The sequence below is a fragment of the Sebastes fasciatus genome, chromosome 13 (genome assembly GCF_043250625.1).
Source record: "Sebastes fasciatus isolate fSebFas1 chromosome 13, fSebFas1.pri, whole genome shotgun sequence".
In the NCBI taxonomy this organism is placed as follows: Eukaryota; Metazoa; Chordata; class Actinopteri; order Perciformes; family Sebastidae; genus Sebastes; species Sebastes fasciatus.
In genome coordinates this window covers 29,732,528-29,748,957 of record NC_133807.1, presented here as the reverse complement: position 1 = coordinate 29,748,957, position 16,430 = coordinate 29,732,528, and the positions used below count along the sequence as shown (strand labels likewise).

General features: G+C 42.0%; 1 protein-coding gene across 3 annotated transcripts in view; it reads right to left on the bottom strand.

The window, feature by feature from the left end:
• tbc1d16 (TBC1 domain family, member 16) overlaps positions 1 to 16,157 on the bottom strand; it is a 31,543-nt gene extending 15,386 nt beyond the window's left edge. Inside the window, exons 1-5 of one of the 3 annotated variants that reach the window (XM_074656765.1) lie at positions 15,964 to 16,157; positions 10,870 to 11,006; positions 10,497 to 10,709; positions 8,209 to 8,371; positions 7,152 to 7,454 (exon numbers count right to left, since the gene is read on the bottom strand). In XM_074656765.1, coding sequence (XP_074512866.1) covers positions 7,152 to 7,454; positions 8,209 to 8,371; positions 10,497 to 10,677 — 647 coding nt within the window. In that variant the 5' untranslated portion in view covers positions 10,678 to 10,709; positions 10,870 to 11,006; positions 15,964 to 16,157. The remainder of the gene's footprint in view (positions 1 to 7,151; positions 7,455 to 8,208; positions 8,372 to 10,496; positions 10,710 to 10,869; positions 11,007 to 15,963) is intronic. The other 2 variants (XM_074656764.1, XM_074656766.1) reach the window with 2 other exon arrangements.
• Between the last annotated feature and the right edge of the window lie 273 nt (positions 16,158 to 16,430).

The window sequence follows — 16,430 nt, the reverse complement described above, 5'->3', positions numbered from 1 at the left end:
AGAAGTCTATGAGGAAAATGACCCTACTTCTCACTTGATTTATTACCTCAGTAAACATTGTAAGCATGAGTTTATGGTCTCAAATCGCTAGTTTCAAGTCTTCTTCAATACAGCATGATGTTCATTTAGTAAATTATGGTCCCATTTAGAGTCAAATAGACCATAAAGCAGGGGATGCTTTAGGGCGTGGCTACCTTGTGATTGACAGGTCGATCGACAGAGTTGTCCGTGTTTTCGTCTTACAACTTTCACAGTGTGTTTTCAGATAATGAAAGTTAATTATAACATTTTTTTGGTCGCCTAAAAACGTCTTATTCAGCATTCGGTTGCACTAAGCTCCACTCTCGTGTCACTTCTGGTTGCTAAAAAACAACATGGCAACGGCCAAAATGCCGAACTCGAGGCTTCAAAACGGCACCAATGGATGACGTCACAGTGACTACGTCCACTTCTTATATACAGTATATGCTTACTATCAAATACACTTACTATTTATTTAAATAATTAAAGCCAGAAGTCATTCATTAAAAAATAAATAGTTTATTATATCTCTAATATAAATAAGAATGCTAACATAACTGTTTATCTCTTTCGTATGAATGAACGTGTGAATTTAATTACATCTTTTCACTCAGAAATAATTTTTTTATTTACGATATTTTTGCAGGTGAACACAAAGTGGCATGTTCGGTGCTTTGAAAAGACGAGGGAGGCAGGCCCGGTCTAATCTATTACACCCTGAATCAATCATGTCTGGCTAATCATTTCCCCGTAAGCAGATGGGAGAATAACAAGGCCCATGATCAATCCAAGCTGCACAGTTTCCTCTGCTATCTGGTGATTTACTGCTCTCTGTCTCATGTATCACGCCACAAACCAGACTGTGGAACACAAGGAGACCGGGGGGGAGAGACAGCTCTGGTAAGGGAGTGAAGTGAAGTCTGTTTTAAAGGACTACTGTACTCGCTTTTTCATATCTCCCGACGACTGTCAAGCTCGGGGTGTTGACAAGGCCAACGAGCCCATTTACAGCAGACATTTCCTTCACTCTTCTTGCACGCTTTACGCTATTTCTCCGCATGTAAAGAAAAGTGCAAAAACCATGGAAAATGTGGTGAGGAAGCACATGATTCTTGGCACTGTAGCGCGGTTCCTTCGCTGTGCTGCGTTCAGGCGGAAACTCAACGAGTGATTAACAGCGTCTGTCAGTGTCAACGGCCTGATTCTGCTCATGTACTGTAGGCAGCGAACGCAGCCGGCAGCCAAACCATAAAACCGTACGGAGAGTACATTATGTAAACAAGCTGTTTTGATGGAGTCAGGCTGCTGCAACCGACATCACGTCCCACCAGGCCAGGGTGAGATCAAAACTGCCCCGAGGCCCTTCATAACAGCTCTCAGCCCGGGGGAAGGTGCTGCCAGGTCACCCTGAGAACCAGGACTGAGTGCTACAGGCCTCCAGGGCCTCCCAGGCCCTTCAGATAATCCGCGGAGAGACGAGGGAGGAGGGGGGGGTCTCTGCAGGGCTCACGCTGGAAGGTGGTCAGTACAGTTGAAGGAGAAAAACATCTGACATTATTTTGTTTGTCTTATTTATGAATCATGTAATAATCCCAGAACCAGAACAGAACACATTCTAGTCAGATGCAGGACTTTCTAAACATGAGGCCTCCTCCAGAAAAGGGATTATTACAGTGCCTATAAAAAGTATTCACCTCCCTTGAATCTTTTATTTTACAGCATTAATACCAGTCCAATCAGTTTAAACTCCTTGACTACACACAGGTAATCTCCATTTAACTCATGTTGTATTTTTATATTTGTAAAGCATTTAGATCTACTTTGTGGTGATCACTTTTCACTTTGACATTAAAGAGTCTTTTTCTATTGATCAGGGTAAAAAAAAACACATTAAAATCTACTTGCGTATCACGATACAGGGGCAACGATTCAATATATTGCAATTTTTTTAATTTAATTTTAGGAAAACTGTCATAATATAAAGAACACACCAAAAATGCTCCATTTTAGAGTATGCATTTTGTACTGTATGCAAAAGACTGCATGATTTTGGCCCAAAACTGCATATGATTATCATAAAGTGGTCATGTCTGTAAAGGGGAGACTCGTGGGTACCCAGAGAACCCATTTTCATTCACATATCTTGAGGTCAGAGGTCAAGGGACCCCTTTGAAAATGTCCATGCCAGTATTTCCTCGCCTAAATTTAGCGCAAGTTTGGAGCGTTATTTAACCTCCTTCACGACAAGCTAGTATGACATGGTTGGTACCGATGGATTCTTTAGGTTTTTCTAGTTTAATATAATACCAACTTCAATCTAGCTTTCAAACTGAGCTCGCTACAACCTCTGAAAGACAGAATAGTGGTCAGGCCCACCGTCAGATCTTTAAGAATTTAATTTAAAATCAATGTAGTGTTTCTGAAAATCGATGCAGGATCACAACACATAATATTGTGATCCTCATTCTTACACCTTTACTTTGATTCAGTGTTGTAAAACAATACATGGAAACTTCTAAGATTTTAATGATTTCTTTTGTCTTCAAATGGGAAACTTTGACCTCTTCAGTACTCTAAAAAAATGATTTAAATAGGAATAAAACTGTGGTTACGACTTGTAGACATACAGTATGTAGTAGGGCTGTGCTTTGGCAATAATCTGGCGATATGATACGAATCGTGACACAGGGGTAGCAATTCAATATATTGTGATATATTGCCATACAGTAAGCAAGGCGATTTAATGCATTTTTTTAATAATCTAATTTTAGAAAAACTTTTTTATGCAATCAGCCGTTATAACAGTCACTGTGACATCCAACATCATAGCACTAGTTTTTTGTTGCAATCTGAGCCACTGTCTGCCACGAATCTTTGCATGTAAACTATTAATTCACCTAAAAGAAAATCTGTTTGTATCTTACAGCTATATTTAGAATAACGGCGAACTGAACTGAAAGTTTTCAGTTCTGGTCCCCCCTCAGAAAGGAGAAGGAAAGGTCTGTCTGACGGCGAGATAAAGCACTGAAAATATTCTAAACATAGCGAACACTTAACTGATTTCTTTTTGTAGGTGAGCCTTTCTTTTAGGTGTCTAAAATACGTTTTGCTGCCGGCCTCATCCACAACTCTGTATTGCTTTGCTCCTGTGTTGGTAACTCCTGTCTGCTTCTCCAAACTGAGGGCGTGCCAACAGTCATCTACTGTAGGTAATACACCGGAGAAGTACCTCAAACAACCCCACTTCACAACACCCGAACTATCCCTTTAATGGTCCAGTAGGCGTACGGTCAGGTAACTGCCTCTTCTATGTCTCTGGCAATGCATCAAATAATTGGCAGGCCTGTATTTAATAGTGATGCAACGGTTCAACGAGCCCACGGACAAATGTGTCTTTGCATGTAAATATTAATTTAAAAAATCTATGCAGTGTTTTTGAGAAACATTACATCGCGATATACAAGTGTACCGATATTTTCTTACACCCCTAGTATTGTTAAATGATAGTTGCTTAAGGCGTCACAAGTGTAAGACCACTTATCTGAGACATAATCACATGTTCAAATTGTGCAAGTAAAGCCTGAAGAAGGCCGTTCACACACTGACAGTCACTTTCCTAAACTACAGTAAACTTTAAGAAGAACTTGTTAAAAGCTTGACAGAGATTGCTGTGGATTCGCCCTCTCTCCCACCACTCTCCTCTTTCTCCCTCCTCCCTTTTCATCCGCTCTCGCTCTCTCTCCATACGCGGTTCTTTCTCTTTGAATGATTCCAAGTGACATGTTTCCAGTTCCTGGCCCCTTAACAGTGTCAATTAAAGCAGGGGAGAGAGAAAGAGAGATTGAGTGGGTTCCAGGGTTTTGGCTGCTGCTCCGCTCTCTTCAGTCCTCTAATCCGGAGAGCTGACATTCAGCCCAGCACAACAACCCCGGGAGCACTGGGAATCAAAGGGCTTCACACAGACTTTAGTAAGGGAAGGGGAAAGGGAGGGGAGGGGGGCAAGATATTTGAGAGGTGGGCAACACCGAATGAAACAATATTGAGGAAAACAGAGAGAATGAGCGAGAAGGAAAGGATGCAACATAAAGAGTGCAGGAAGAAGGGGAAAAAGAAGAGGATGGATACGAGTGCCAGAGACAGCGAGTGGAGGAATGGAGGAAGAGTGGGACGGAGTAAAGGTTAGAAGCTGTGAAGCAGAGAGCGCTGCCAAGTCACACACTTACAGCAAGCTGAGAGTGGTTAAAAAGGCCTCAGCACACACACTGACTCGCTCTCTCGCTCTCCTCGACACACACTGACATTCTGGGCAACACGTCAGGCCAAATAGCTGCGTGAGGAAACGACCACGGAGGGAATCACAAAGTCAAACGGCCGTGAGGTCCGAAGAGCAACGCGATCACTGTCCAGATGGCTCGCTTGATTAGACAACTGTCTCTAGAAGGTTTTTTTGGGGGGGTTTGGGGACTTATTTTGGGGCCATCTGTGACATTATAAAACATTCAGATCGAGAGCTGCTTTAAGTGACTGAACCCATCTTGAACTCTGATAACACTTTTTTTTTTTATGCCTCCTACTTGAAGTCTTCTACCTGCTTTCACTCCCGAAGCAGCTGCAGTGCAGTACGCCACCATGTGGCCTCACAGGGTAAAGTATCCCTCAATCAATTCTTTTCTTTTTGGCTCCACCTTGTGGTAGTGTAGGGTAACTGAAAAAACACCTTTATAACAAATGTACCATATAAACAACCATCTGGATTTACAATGCTATACAATAGGATATGACAGCTTGTCATTCAGAGTTTCTCAGATGAAAACTGCTGACGTTTTGTGTCTGAAAGCGTGGACACAATTTTAAACCTCCTGTCTTCAGAGGGATGCAGCTTAAAGCAGAGATGTAAATACTAACTTATGTGACAGTGTGATAAATTATAGTGGTGCACCTTCTATTGCGGTTTTTAGGTCACGGTTCCGGTTCAAGAAAAACATTTCTAATGGGTTTGAACTCCAAAATATATGAATAGATTGATTGATTAATGATATTTCTATATTATATGAAGCCAAAGACGTAGAGCTGCAACGATTAGTCGACTAATCGATTACTTGATCGACTGAAAAACAAATCGCCGACTATTTTGCTAATTGATTAATTCATTTGTCATGCAAAAATGCCAGAAAATGCTGTTTTCAGCCTCTCAAATATGGAGATTACCTGCTTTCTCTGTTTTAAATCATATTAAAGTGAATATCTTTGTGTTTTGGACGGACAAAACAAGACATTTAAAGATATCGCCTTGGACTTTGAGAAACTGGGACGGACATTTTTCACTGTTTTCTGACAACGATTAATCAATTAATCAAGAAAATAATCAGCAGATTAACGGATAATGAAAATAATCGTTAGCTGCAGCCCTACACAGACGGCCCACTCGCTCTCAAGCAAACACACACAACGTTACATTATTTTACAGCACACTCGGAGGATTTATATTTCTTCTTTCATCCCTAAATCTGTTTGCCAAAAATAACCTAAAACAACATTTTTTCTCATTTGATCTCTCTCATGCGTCTCACGAATCACAACACCAGTGCTGTCCTCACTAGAGACCACTGCTGTAAAGCTTTGCACTGAGGCAAAGTCTTCTGGGTAATCAATTGTTTTTTTTTAAGCAGCCTGGGGGGAAGATTACAAAACAACTCACATGCAGTGAGTATTTACATTTTATTGCTTTTAGGCCAACAGAAGCAACTGTGCATCAATAAATAAATAAATAAATATAACGCCTTAACGAGAGACTGTTGAACGTCTCATTAAATCTCACTGAATGTGAACTAAATTGGTATTTTGTCCTGTATAGAAAATAAGCTGCTAATTTGACAGTTCTGTGACTTTTCAATACCGGTAAGAAAAGAGACGCCCAGGAGGAACTCCTAAAGCAAATAAATGCATCATTTTATAGGATTTTTTTAATGTAGAAATATGTTTTTGATTATGCATAGTAGGGGTGGGAATAACCAGAGGCCCCACGATACGATATTATCACGATACTTAAGTCTTGATACGATCTTATTGCGATTTTAAGCATTTTGCGATATGCTGAGTTTTGCTATAAGATATACTTTGCGATTTATTACCTTTTTTCAACTGCAAATTATGCAGTTTGTCAACATCTGTTTTATCTAATAAGATACAGTTTTCACTCTGTTCATCACATAACTTGAGGTCAGAGGTCAAGGGACCCTTTTGAAAGTTTGGAGCGTCATTCAGCGTTCTTCCCGACAAGCTAACAAGACATTGTTGGTACCAATGGATTCCTCAGGTATTCTAGTTTCATCTGATGCCAGTATCTTCACTCTAGCTTTAAAACTGAGCCCGCTACAACCTCTGAAAGACGGCTGTCGGATTGTTAAGAGGTTAATAGTTTATATAATAAAAGGACATTAAAACGATATGAAACAACTAAGTGCAACAAATACTTTATATTTGATAGAACAGGCTGAAGAGACCAGAACCCGACAGAGAGATCTCTGATCACTTAACTCTGCCGTGTAAAAACAACATTACAGATCATGAACGAAGCCCATTTCAACCATCCACTGTATATAAGAAGAGGAAGTGATCACCGTGACGTCACCCATTGGTTTGTGGACAGCCGTATGAAGCCTCTTGGTTTTTTGCAACCAGAAGTGACACGAGAGAGCTAAAACGCTGAATAAGACATTTTCAGGCGACCAAACATGTTGTAATCAACTATCATGAACTGAAAACACACTGTGAAACGCAGACAACTCTCAGACCTGTCAATCAATAAGGTAGCCCCGCCCTAAAGCATCCCCTGCTTTATGGTCTATTTGACTCTAAATGGGACCATAATTTACTAAATGAACATCATGTTGTATTGAAGAAGACTTGAAACTAGCGATTGAGACCATAAACTCATGTTTACAATGTTTACTGAGGTAATAAATCAAGAGAGAAGTAGGCTCATTTTCTCATAGACTTCTATACAATCAGACTTCTTTTTGCAACCAGAGGAGTCGCCCCCTGCTGGCTATGCAAGTTTAAAGCACTTCCGCATCGGCTTCACTTCTCAGACCCGGAAGTTGCCGCCTGATCTCAAAGCAACCACTGACCTGCTTTCACTGTCCAGGAAGACGGAGCCGCTGCTTTCACAGAGGGCCTCGCTGACGGGGGACAGGCAGAACGGGGAGGAGAACGTGTCCGAGTCCGAACCCATGGTGCTGTCCCGACTCACTTCGTCCGACAGCTCGCAGGAGCCCTCGTCACCCTCCTCGCCCGTCGAGGGCAGCTGCTGCTGCGAGGGATCCGCTCCTGCCTCCACCACCAGGCTGTGGCTTTCCGCGGAGGCGCTGCTGGTAATGTTCCTCTCCTCGTCCTCATCTTCCTCCTGGGCTGCCGTGTGACGGGACTGGGGTCTGGTGGAGGGAGCGGTTGGTTCAAAACATCATCAGTATCATGTATAATACTGATATAGGACTGCGCACTTCATTCAAAAAGTTTTCAACCTCAGTGTAACTATGGTTTTCATACTGTAACTACATGCTTTTTTCTAATATGGTATATGTTAAGGAGTTTTCTTTAAGAGATCATTACATTACAATAACGTATTACTTGAAGCTACTACAAGGAACTTTCATTTTGTGTTGATATTGGCGGTCCCTGTGGACAAAAGCAGTAGTGTTTCCAAGCACCAGGGTCCCTTTAGAAAACTTCTCATTTTACTGCAGCAGGGTCTGACAGTCTGGCCCGCTCAGCCCTGGTTCTGGTTCTCCCGTGCCTCTCCTTCCCTCCAACGGGCCCAGCAATACAGGCCTCCAGCAGCGTGGTGTCAGTGTTGGCTCCCAACTCAGACTGGCCGAGCAGCGAGGCGAAGCTCTGCTCCTGACAGGAGGAGGAGCCGATGGAGGCAGAGGTGAACGAGTTTCTGCATTATTTGGTCTGATTTTTGCTGAACTCTGACCCGGTGGCACCGATGACAAGCATTAAGAATAACTATATAGAAACAGCCAATCCTCTAACTGATGATCTCGTTTACTGGTATCAGTATTAAATTGAGATTGTTTCATAACCAGTTCGAAGTTCCTCACATTAATTTTAAACACTGTTTCAGTGCATCCAAGACATGTTAAAGACCTTGAGGACACACATTTGAAGAAATGACTTTCCTACCGTCGGCCTCGGCGGCGTGCGTTCCTGCGTACAGGGGAGCTCTCCGGCGTGATGTAACGCAACGCCTCCTCATCCTGCCTCTGGATGCGGGAGTTGGGCACCCAGGTCAGAATCAGAGTGGTGCCGAGGCTCTCATCCTTCTCCGTGTGCACGCACAGGTAGCCTGCAGGGGGCAACATCAAGTTAGGATGTTAATCAGATAACATAAGAGGAAATGACAAAACTTTTTTTTATATAAGCAGCTGGAAGCAGCAACCCAAAGACAAACATGAAACCTGAGAAGAGATAAAAACACACAAAGAGATGACGACACACCCTGAGAGGTGAGTAACGACCTTGCGACACACACACGCACACACGCACACACGCACACACGCACACACGCATGGAGGATCACAGGAGATAAGAGATGGAGAAATAAAGGAAATGCTGTTAGTATTCATACCAGGGCGAGTTCAAAATGTAAACCAGCAACACAGGCCACTAATGCTCCCATTCTTAAAACCACAAGGCCAGAATCACACATCCTTCACATGCATAAATAAAGCAAGTAGTCTCACATTTAGTCTGTGTTACAGCAGTCTTCATAAAAGGAGGAATATTGTGTGTTTATAGTCATACAGTAGTAAAAGTGAAAGCACTATAACAGCCTGTATAATGCCGACAGAAAGACATCTGGCTGACAGCTGCAAATATGCCATGTGTTTCAGACTGCTTTTTAATCTTAGCTTTTACAAAGCTCAATTTATATTTTACCATTTGTTTGTCAAATAATAAGTGAACTTAATCTACTGTATATGAGCAGTTAGAGGCCTTTTATTACATTAAATTTGAGACTTTTATCATCCAATTTTATTCTATATTTATCTTCTATTTTATTTTGCTGTTTTTAAACCTTTTTGTATTTGTGTTGTATTTTTTATACTGCCTTGTGTTTCTCTTCTATCTTGCCTTAATGCCTTTTCTATCTTTTGTGAAGCGGTTTGAATTACCTCGCTGTTGAAAGGTAACCTGACCCGCCATACGGTTTGTTACACAGAACCATCTGAGAAGCCGTCACTGGAAACTGTTTGGGAAAGGGGCAGGTACTTTAAAAAAAAAAAAGACTTGGCAGGTGATTGGATGAACCATCTGTCAATCAAACTCTTGGCAAAGCCAGTTGGGAGAAGAGCGAAAACATGTTTTCCATGGAGAAAAGCCTTCTGTTGCTCTTCTTTCAAAGAGGAAATACTCTCCAGTTCTGATATAACTGATGCTATTGCAGCTACGCTAACAAACAGTCGCCTCTCCGTGTCGTCACACACACCTAAACCACACATGTTACTGCCAGTAGCTCCTCACAGGACATCTGCAAGGTAAGGTGAGGTGCTATAGATGTAAACTTGCCTTGCCAAGTACACTTCTCACTGCACTAGGCACCTCAAATTCACTACATCCAATGATTTCTCACCGTACTTCTCGTGTCATTACAGGGTTGCTGCACACTTTTATTAAGATCATTTTTGGGGCTTTTTATTTTTATTTGATAGTGACGGTGATTAGTAATTGAACAGTGGTTATAAAAGGGAGAGAGGAGGAGGGATGACATGCAGCAAAGGGCTGCGGGATGGATTTGAACCTTGGGGGTCGCCCGCTCTACCAGGTGAGCTACTGGTGCACCCCAGCTGCACCCATTTTAAAATCTAATTTAAGACATTTTAAGGGTCTGTGGGAACCCTGCATTAAAGAGGACCTATTATGCTTTTTCCTCTTTCCTTTAGTGTGTTGTATAGTTTTTGTGCATGTAAAACGTAACAAAGTTACAAAGCCCAAAGTCCACGCCAAAGAGAGTTACTGTCCCCCACAGAAACACGGCTCCTGAACTGACTGAAACGCCTCGCCTTTTCTTCCGTAACGTGGTGATCTCACGAAGTAACACATTTGCATTACACCTGCTAGAGCGGCTAGTATGGCACGCCCTCAAACAAACGAGCGGAGCTGGAGCAGAGTCCGAAGAGTTTGGTTTGGTTGACCAATCACAACAGAGTGGTCCAGCTGACCAATCAGAGCAGACTGGTCTTTTTGAGAGCTCAAACAGAGTGTTTCAGACAGAGGATGAAAAGAGGTGCTGCAGCACAGCCGCTATGAGAAAATAAAGTGTTTTTTTAACATTAAAAATACAAGTATGTACCTGAAAATGAGTATAATAGGTCCTCATTAATAACTTAGCTGAAAGGAAAGCTGGCCTGAACGGTTCACTCCACATCTCCATTCACACCTCACACCTCACACAGCAGGTGCAGCCTAACCTGGGTGGTGCTCCGCCAGGCCCTGCAGGGGCTCTGCAGGGTGCACACAAACATTATTTTTGGAGAAGATGATCTCGCCATCCAGGCCCGAGCGCATCGACGAGCCCCCCGCCCCGGGGTTAAAGGTCAGGAGGTCGGAGGCCCTGGAGGAGGCACGTCGCAGGAGCCGACCCAGAGACATCTCCTCAGGCACCGGGACACTGGGCCCATCGTCTGAATGTTTGGGAGGAGAAAGAGGAGTTTTGAGGTAGAGGAGTTGAGGTCAGTCCATGATAGGAACGGAGTGATAAAGAGCAGGAGGAGAGAAAAAAAGGAAAATATGACATTCAAGTTAATATGTTAAGGACGGTGTGACTGCACACATCCTCCTCACCTACACTTCACCTCCTCCGTCACACGTGTCCCCGTATTTACTGCAGTGTCCTCTCTGCAGCGCTCAACCCCACAATCCCCTCTCTACTTGTTCAGCATTTCCCTGTGCCACATTTTCTTTGCAGACGCCTCCACCTACTAACACAAATAGTGATACAGCGTGTAACCAAGCGGGTCCCACCTTCTGTAAACAACACACACACAGACCAGTGTGTACACACGCAAAGACATGTGCAAACACACTTCACTCCATCCGTGTGAAATACCAAGCAGATATCAGAAGCCAACAGATGTCCTCAACAGCAGCGCTGAACTGGGATCAGCATGTCACACCAACAGTGTTTCTGCTTCAGAGAGAAAGTCTTGTGCGATGAGACAAACGTCACGTCAAGCAACAAAGTAACACGACTCTTTAGATGTTATCGAGGGCTTTCTTCTTTGAAGGGAATCTTTCTTCTCAGGCTCAAAGAACACTAAAAGCAAATAATTCACCTCACACAGAACTCACTGATTCATTTTATTCCTCTTTGCTTTGACGTGTATCTGTGTCTTTGGACCCACTTCATGTCTGTAACCTTGTTTTCTTGTCTGCTGAGCATTGACATCATGTACTCCCCACTCCATCTGAGGAATGTTCCCTCCTTTTTCCTCAGAGGGCATGTTTACCTCCGCCTGATTAAGCAGGCACCCCACTTCCTGATGCCAGGCCCCAGACAGGAAGTCTGCTGGCATGAAATCCAGGCATGACCTCGGAGACGACGCTCACTGTAGGCCATCATTTGGTTTACATTTAAAAAGTGAGGCGGGTGGTGGGGGTGTTTTAACATTTGTGCAGTACATCTTGTAAAAATGGGCTGGCTGCTGTTTCTTGCAGATGCCAATAATCTTGGACTGTAACTAAATCAATTTCATCATATTTTTTAGATTAACGGATTATTTTTTTGTCTAAAAAATGTTAAATAAAATTGTGAAAAATGCCCGACACAAAGTCTGAGAGCCCAAGATGACATGTCCAAAACAGAAAGATATAATAACAATAATAATAATAATTATAATAATAATAATGATAATAATCTTTATTTATATAGTACTTTTCTTAACAAAGTTACAAAGAAAAAAAATAAGAAAAAAAAACAATCACAACAAAAACAGCAGATAAAAATCAGAAACGGAAATAGAATAAAATACCAACAACGGAGGGATCATAAAAAATAAAAATACCAAAAGGATAAAATAAAGTTAAAACGATAAAAATAAATTAAAACGACGATAAAACCAAGCTCTAGTTTAGTCTAAAAATGTTTATTCAATTGTGAAAAACGGCCATCACAAGGTCTGACAGCCCAAGGGGACGTTTTGACATGTCCAAAATAGAAACATATTCAATTTAAAATGAAATTAACCAAACACAATTTGAAATTGTCACATTTAAGAAGCTGGAGCCAGCAAATATTTGGCATTTTTTACTTGATAAATGACTGAAACAATTAACTATTTTGATAATCGATTAATCTGTTTGAGTAATTTTTAAAGAAAAAACTGATAGAAATTCTCTGATTCCAGTTTCTTAAATGTAAATGTTTCTTCACTCCTCTATGTCAGTAAACTGAATATTTTTGAGTTGTGGTTAAAACAAGATATTTGAGGACGTCATCTTGGGCTTTGGGAAACACTGATTGAATTTTTCACAATTTTCTGACATTTTATAGACCAAAGAACTAATCGATGAATCGAGAAAATAATCGACAATGAAAATACTCCTTAGTTGCAGCTCTAAAAATTGCTAAATTGCTAAAAATTGTCACATTGAAGAATCTGAAGCCGGCAAATGTTTATCATTTTTTACTTGATAAATGACTGAAACAATTCATCTAAATCAAAATTCAAGTCTGTCAACTAAGCGATTCATAAGGTAGACGGCACTGATTTTATATGATTCCAGACTGAAAAAAAAGTAAAAGATAATAATCTAGTGAAGTTTATATATAAGGCACATTTCATAGTACATGGGTAGACTCAATTAAAACAGGAGGAGGAAGTATTTGCTTGCCAAGCCACCGTTCCTCTATCCACAAGCCACAATATTAGACTGCTGAATATTAGCTGCCACGGGGCTATTTGCATGATAACTGCTTCAAATAGCATCATGACACTAATCCACATGTAAACAACTAATCCACCAATGGACTAACGGTGTGTCTACGTACTCCGACTCTGCATTCCTGCAAGACATACACTCTGACAGACCTGAACATAATAACAGACCGGGATCATAAACATGACACACACAGCTGTTTCCAGTAGCCTCATCACACCAGCAGCAACAACGTGCTGCTACCCAGTGGTTATTTTGGTCTGTGTGTGTGATTACAGGGCCACTCAGGTCAGTTTGATAATACTCGTACGGTCTTCATCTTTTATGCTGTCAACACCTCAGTGTGCTCGTGACCTTTTCACTGTTCTATCAAATGATTCACATCCTTCGGACGCTCTAGTCAAACGTCACTGTAACCTGCAGAATGCTTCACATTTTAGTTTTACAGTCTTTTAACAGACTGCACACCAAAAACTGAACTTTTAATAAGAAACTTGAAACCTACACCGTGGAAGTTTAGAAGCTGCTGTTCCGGGCTTCTCACCTCCGGGCGACATTAATTAAGTTGTCACGCTGACATTTGAATAGACGAGCCGATGCTGAAAACCCCCTTTACATCTGCGCTGCTGTATGCCGACGAGCCCGGGGGCAGCTGAAAGGAGACCACAAAGAAGCCTGAAAAACAGGGTTCTTGTGGACTCTGCAAAGTGCTGTGGTAAATTATGGAAAGTTTATGGGAGTGTGGAAAGCATACAAAACATATTTCTCTTTCAGGAAAAGTGCTCCACTGAGCTTCATGCCATAAAGTAATAAAATGTAAATACACCTATCTGAACAGGTGGCACACTTTTAATAAATATAAGCTATTAAACAAAACTCCTGCAAGCTGCTTTTGAGCGAAAACTTTGTTGATTTTAATAATGAAACAACGGTAATACTTAATACTTTTAAACTTTTTGTCTAAAATGATTCTACACAACTTACTAGAGCCTGATGGATGAATTCAATAGCCAGATATAACAGCTATTATCTTATGTTAGATATATCGATACCAGCATATTAGTCAACAGATAAGCAACAACTCTCCAAGCCACTGGAGAGGAGCTAAAGAGCCGCATGTGGCTCCGGAGCCGCAGGTTGCTGACCTCTGATCTAGTGTTAAAAAAGTTTACAAAAAATAGCAATAAATCATAATATCGAATCGCAAAACTTGAAAATCGGCACCCAAGGTATCGTGATAGTATGGAATCTGGAGATAGGTGTATCGTCACAGCCCTACTATCAAACAGGTCTGAAGTATTTAGGTTGAAAAGTTTTAAAATACAAATAGTTCCAATGGCATCTAAGAGTACAAATAGTAGTACGCATTATGCTTAATCAGTGTTACGATTATGATGAGGGGGTCTTCGGCAAGAAATTCTCCCCTTTAAAGGGACTGTTTGTGACTTCTTACACGTATAAATCAATCCAGGTCGGTGTCCGATGCGCGCTCGCGTCTGGCTACGCTGTTCAGACTCAGACTCCGACACAAACTACACGGAAGCACCAAAACCGCAAAGTTGTATCTAGTGAAGCCCGTCTGTTAAACAGTGTTGGCCGCGGTCGGAGGACGCGGAGGAGAACGCGGAGGAGAACGTATAGCTTTGGTCTCCAGGGCCGGAGTCTTTGCTGTACTCTGCTCCTCTGCTCCTCTGCCTGCCTTCACTCACACACCGCGCTTGTTACTTGCTCAGCTCGCTCCACCTCACATGCATGCACGCACACTACACACTGCAGAAGACTTCGTAGCTCTGAGAATATCTAGTGGATGTGTAGTGGATGTTTGTGCAGAAATAACTGCTGCAGCTCCTCCAGACCAACAGAGGTTTCCCGTGTCTTGTGAAGTGACGGGGCTCTGCAGAGAGAAACGTTATCGTCTCTGACAAAAACTCCGGTGTCTCCTCTGTTCCCTCCGACCGCGGTCGGGAGGCTGAAGCAGGAAAAGCCAACACTAGGATCAGCATTGATTCATGGAGAGACCTTCGTCTGGTCAGCTAACATTACTGCCAAGAAGCTGAAATAAAGAGTGATATTGTGGTTTTAGCTGACGTGTGTCTCCTCACTGTTTTGACGGATGCTTGCTCACATTCAGGTAGCGCGTGCACACGAGCGAGCGCAAGCAACAGGACGCTGACTTTCGTTGACTTAACGGCCACAGGTGTCGCTGTTAACAACCAATTTCTGATTCTTAAAAACAGTCCCTTTAAGGGGTCCCTGACCCCCAAAAAGTTTGAGAACCCCTGGTGTAGAATAATTTAATGCACGAAGTTTAATCACAAATCCAAAGCTCAATTGAATAAAGAACAAATGTGTGTTATCACCTTTGTTTCTTTATTATAATCAACACAGTTGAGCCACCTTTTACTTTGCCGTTACATCACAGGGGTTATGTAGAGGAAAGTATTAAAAAACACCCTAAACAGTAATGTCATAAAATACAAAAAGCCTGAAAAATGGAGTTGGATCACATATAGGTAGTATTAGTATTACCTTTTACTGCTCAAGGTGAATTTAGGTTAACCCATTCAGTGGATCAACTCTAGTCTGTCTACCATAATAAACAGGCTGGTAGAAGGTGGCCTCTCCCTGTCCTGAGTGAGGAGGTGTAGTGGAGGGGGGATGTCTCAGTATAGTAACAGCCTGTGTAACAGAGGGAGGAGTGCCTCCATCAGACAGAACAGCCTCCTGACAGCAGCAGCGGGATGATGGGACACGTTCCAGCCTGTATTTACACACAGGCCCACACTAACAACACTAATACAACATGAATACACTAATATAACATGAATACACTCATATGTGTTTCTAATTTAAAGTTAGTTTAAAGCTAACGGTGAACATTAGTATCTCGTTACCGTAAACCGGATCGATGTGTTGAGATACAGATATAATTCACCTGTTAAAGGAGGAGAGAGAGATGAATGAATAAAGAAGAGAAACGGGGCCAAAGCGGCGGCTCACCTTCAGACCCGCAGCAGGACTCTACCGGACTCTACCGGACTCTACCGGTCTCCATCTCACCGGACCGGGGTCGTTTTAACCGCCTTTCTCACCGACAGTTATCCAGCCCAGCTGTTATTAACGGGAGTGTTTGTTTCCCCCGTGTTTTCCCGACAGTGACACCACACTGCTGCTCTCTCTACAGGAGAAATCACACTTCCGGTTCTGACTTTCAAAGTAAAACCTCCCCTTTTACCTCTAAATCTATTTGCATGGAAAAAGGATCTTCATTCATTCATGTTTTATTTAATAGGGACCAATACAATGTACATAGACAACTTAAAAACAGCTATCTGATGCCAGTATCATAGTGCTTATAATTTGCAACACCTGTCCCTAGAAGGGCTTTTTGTGAAAATAAGAGATTAAAACAGGGAAAATAAATTAATACAATAAAGCACACATTTAAAAACATTACATGAAAAACT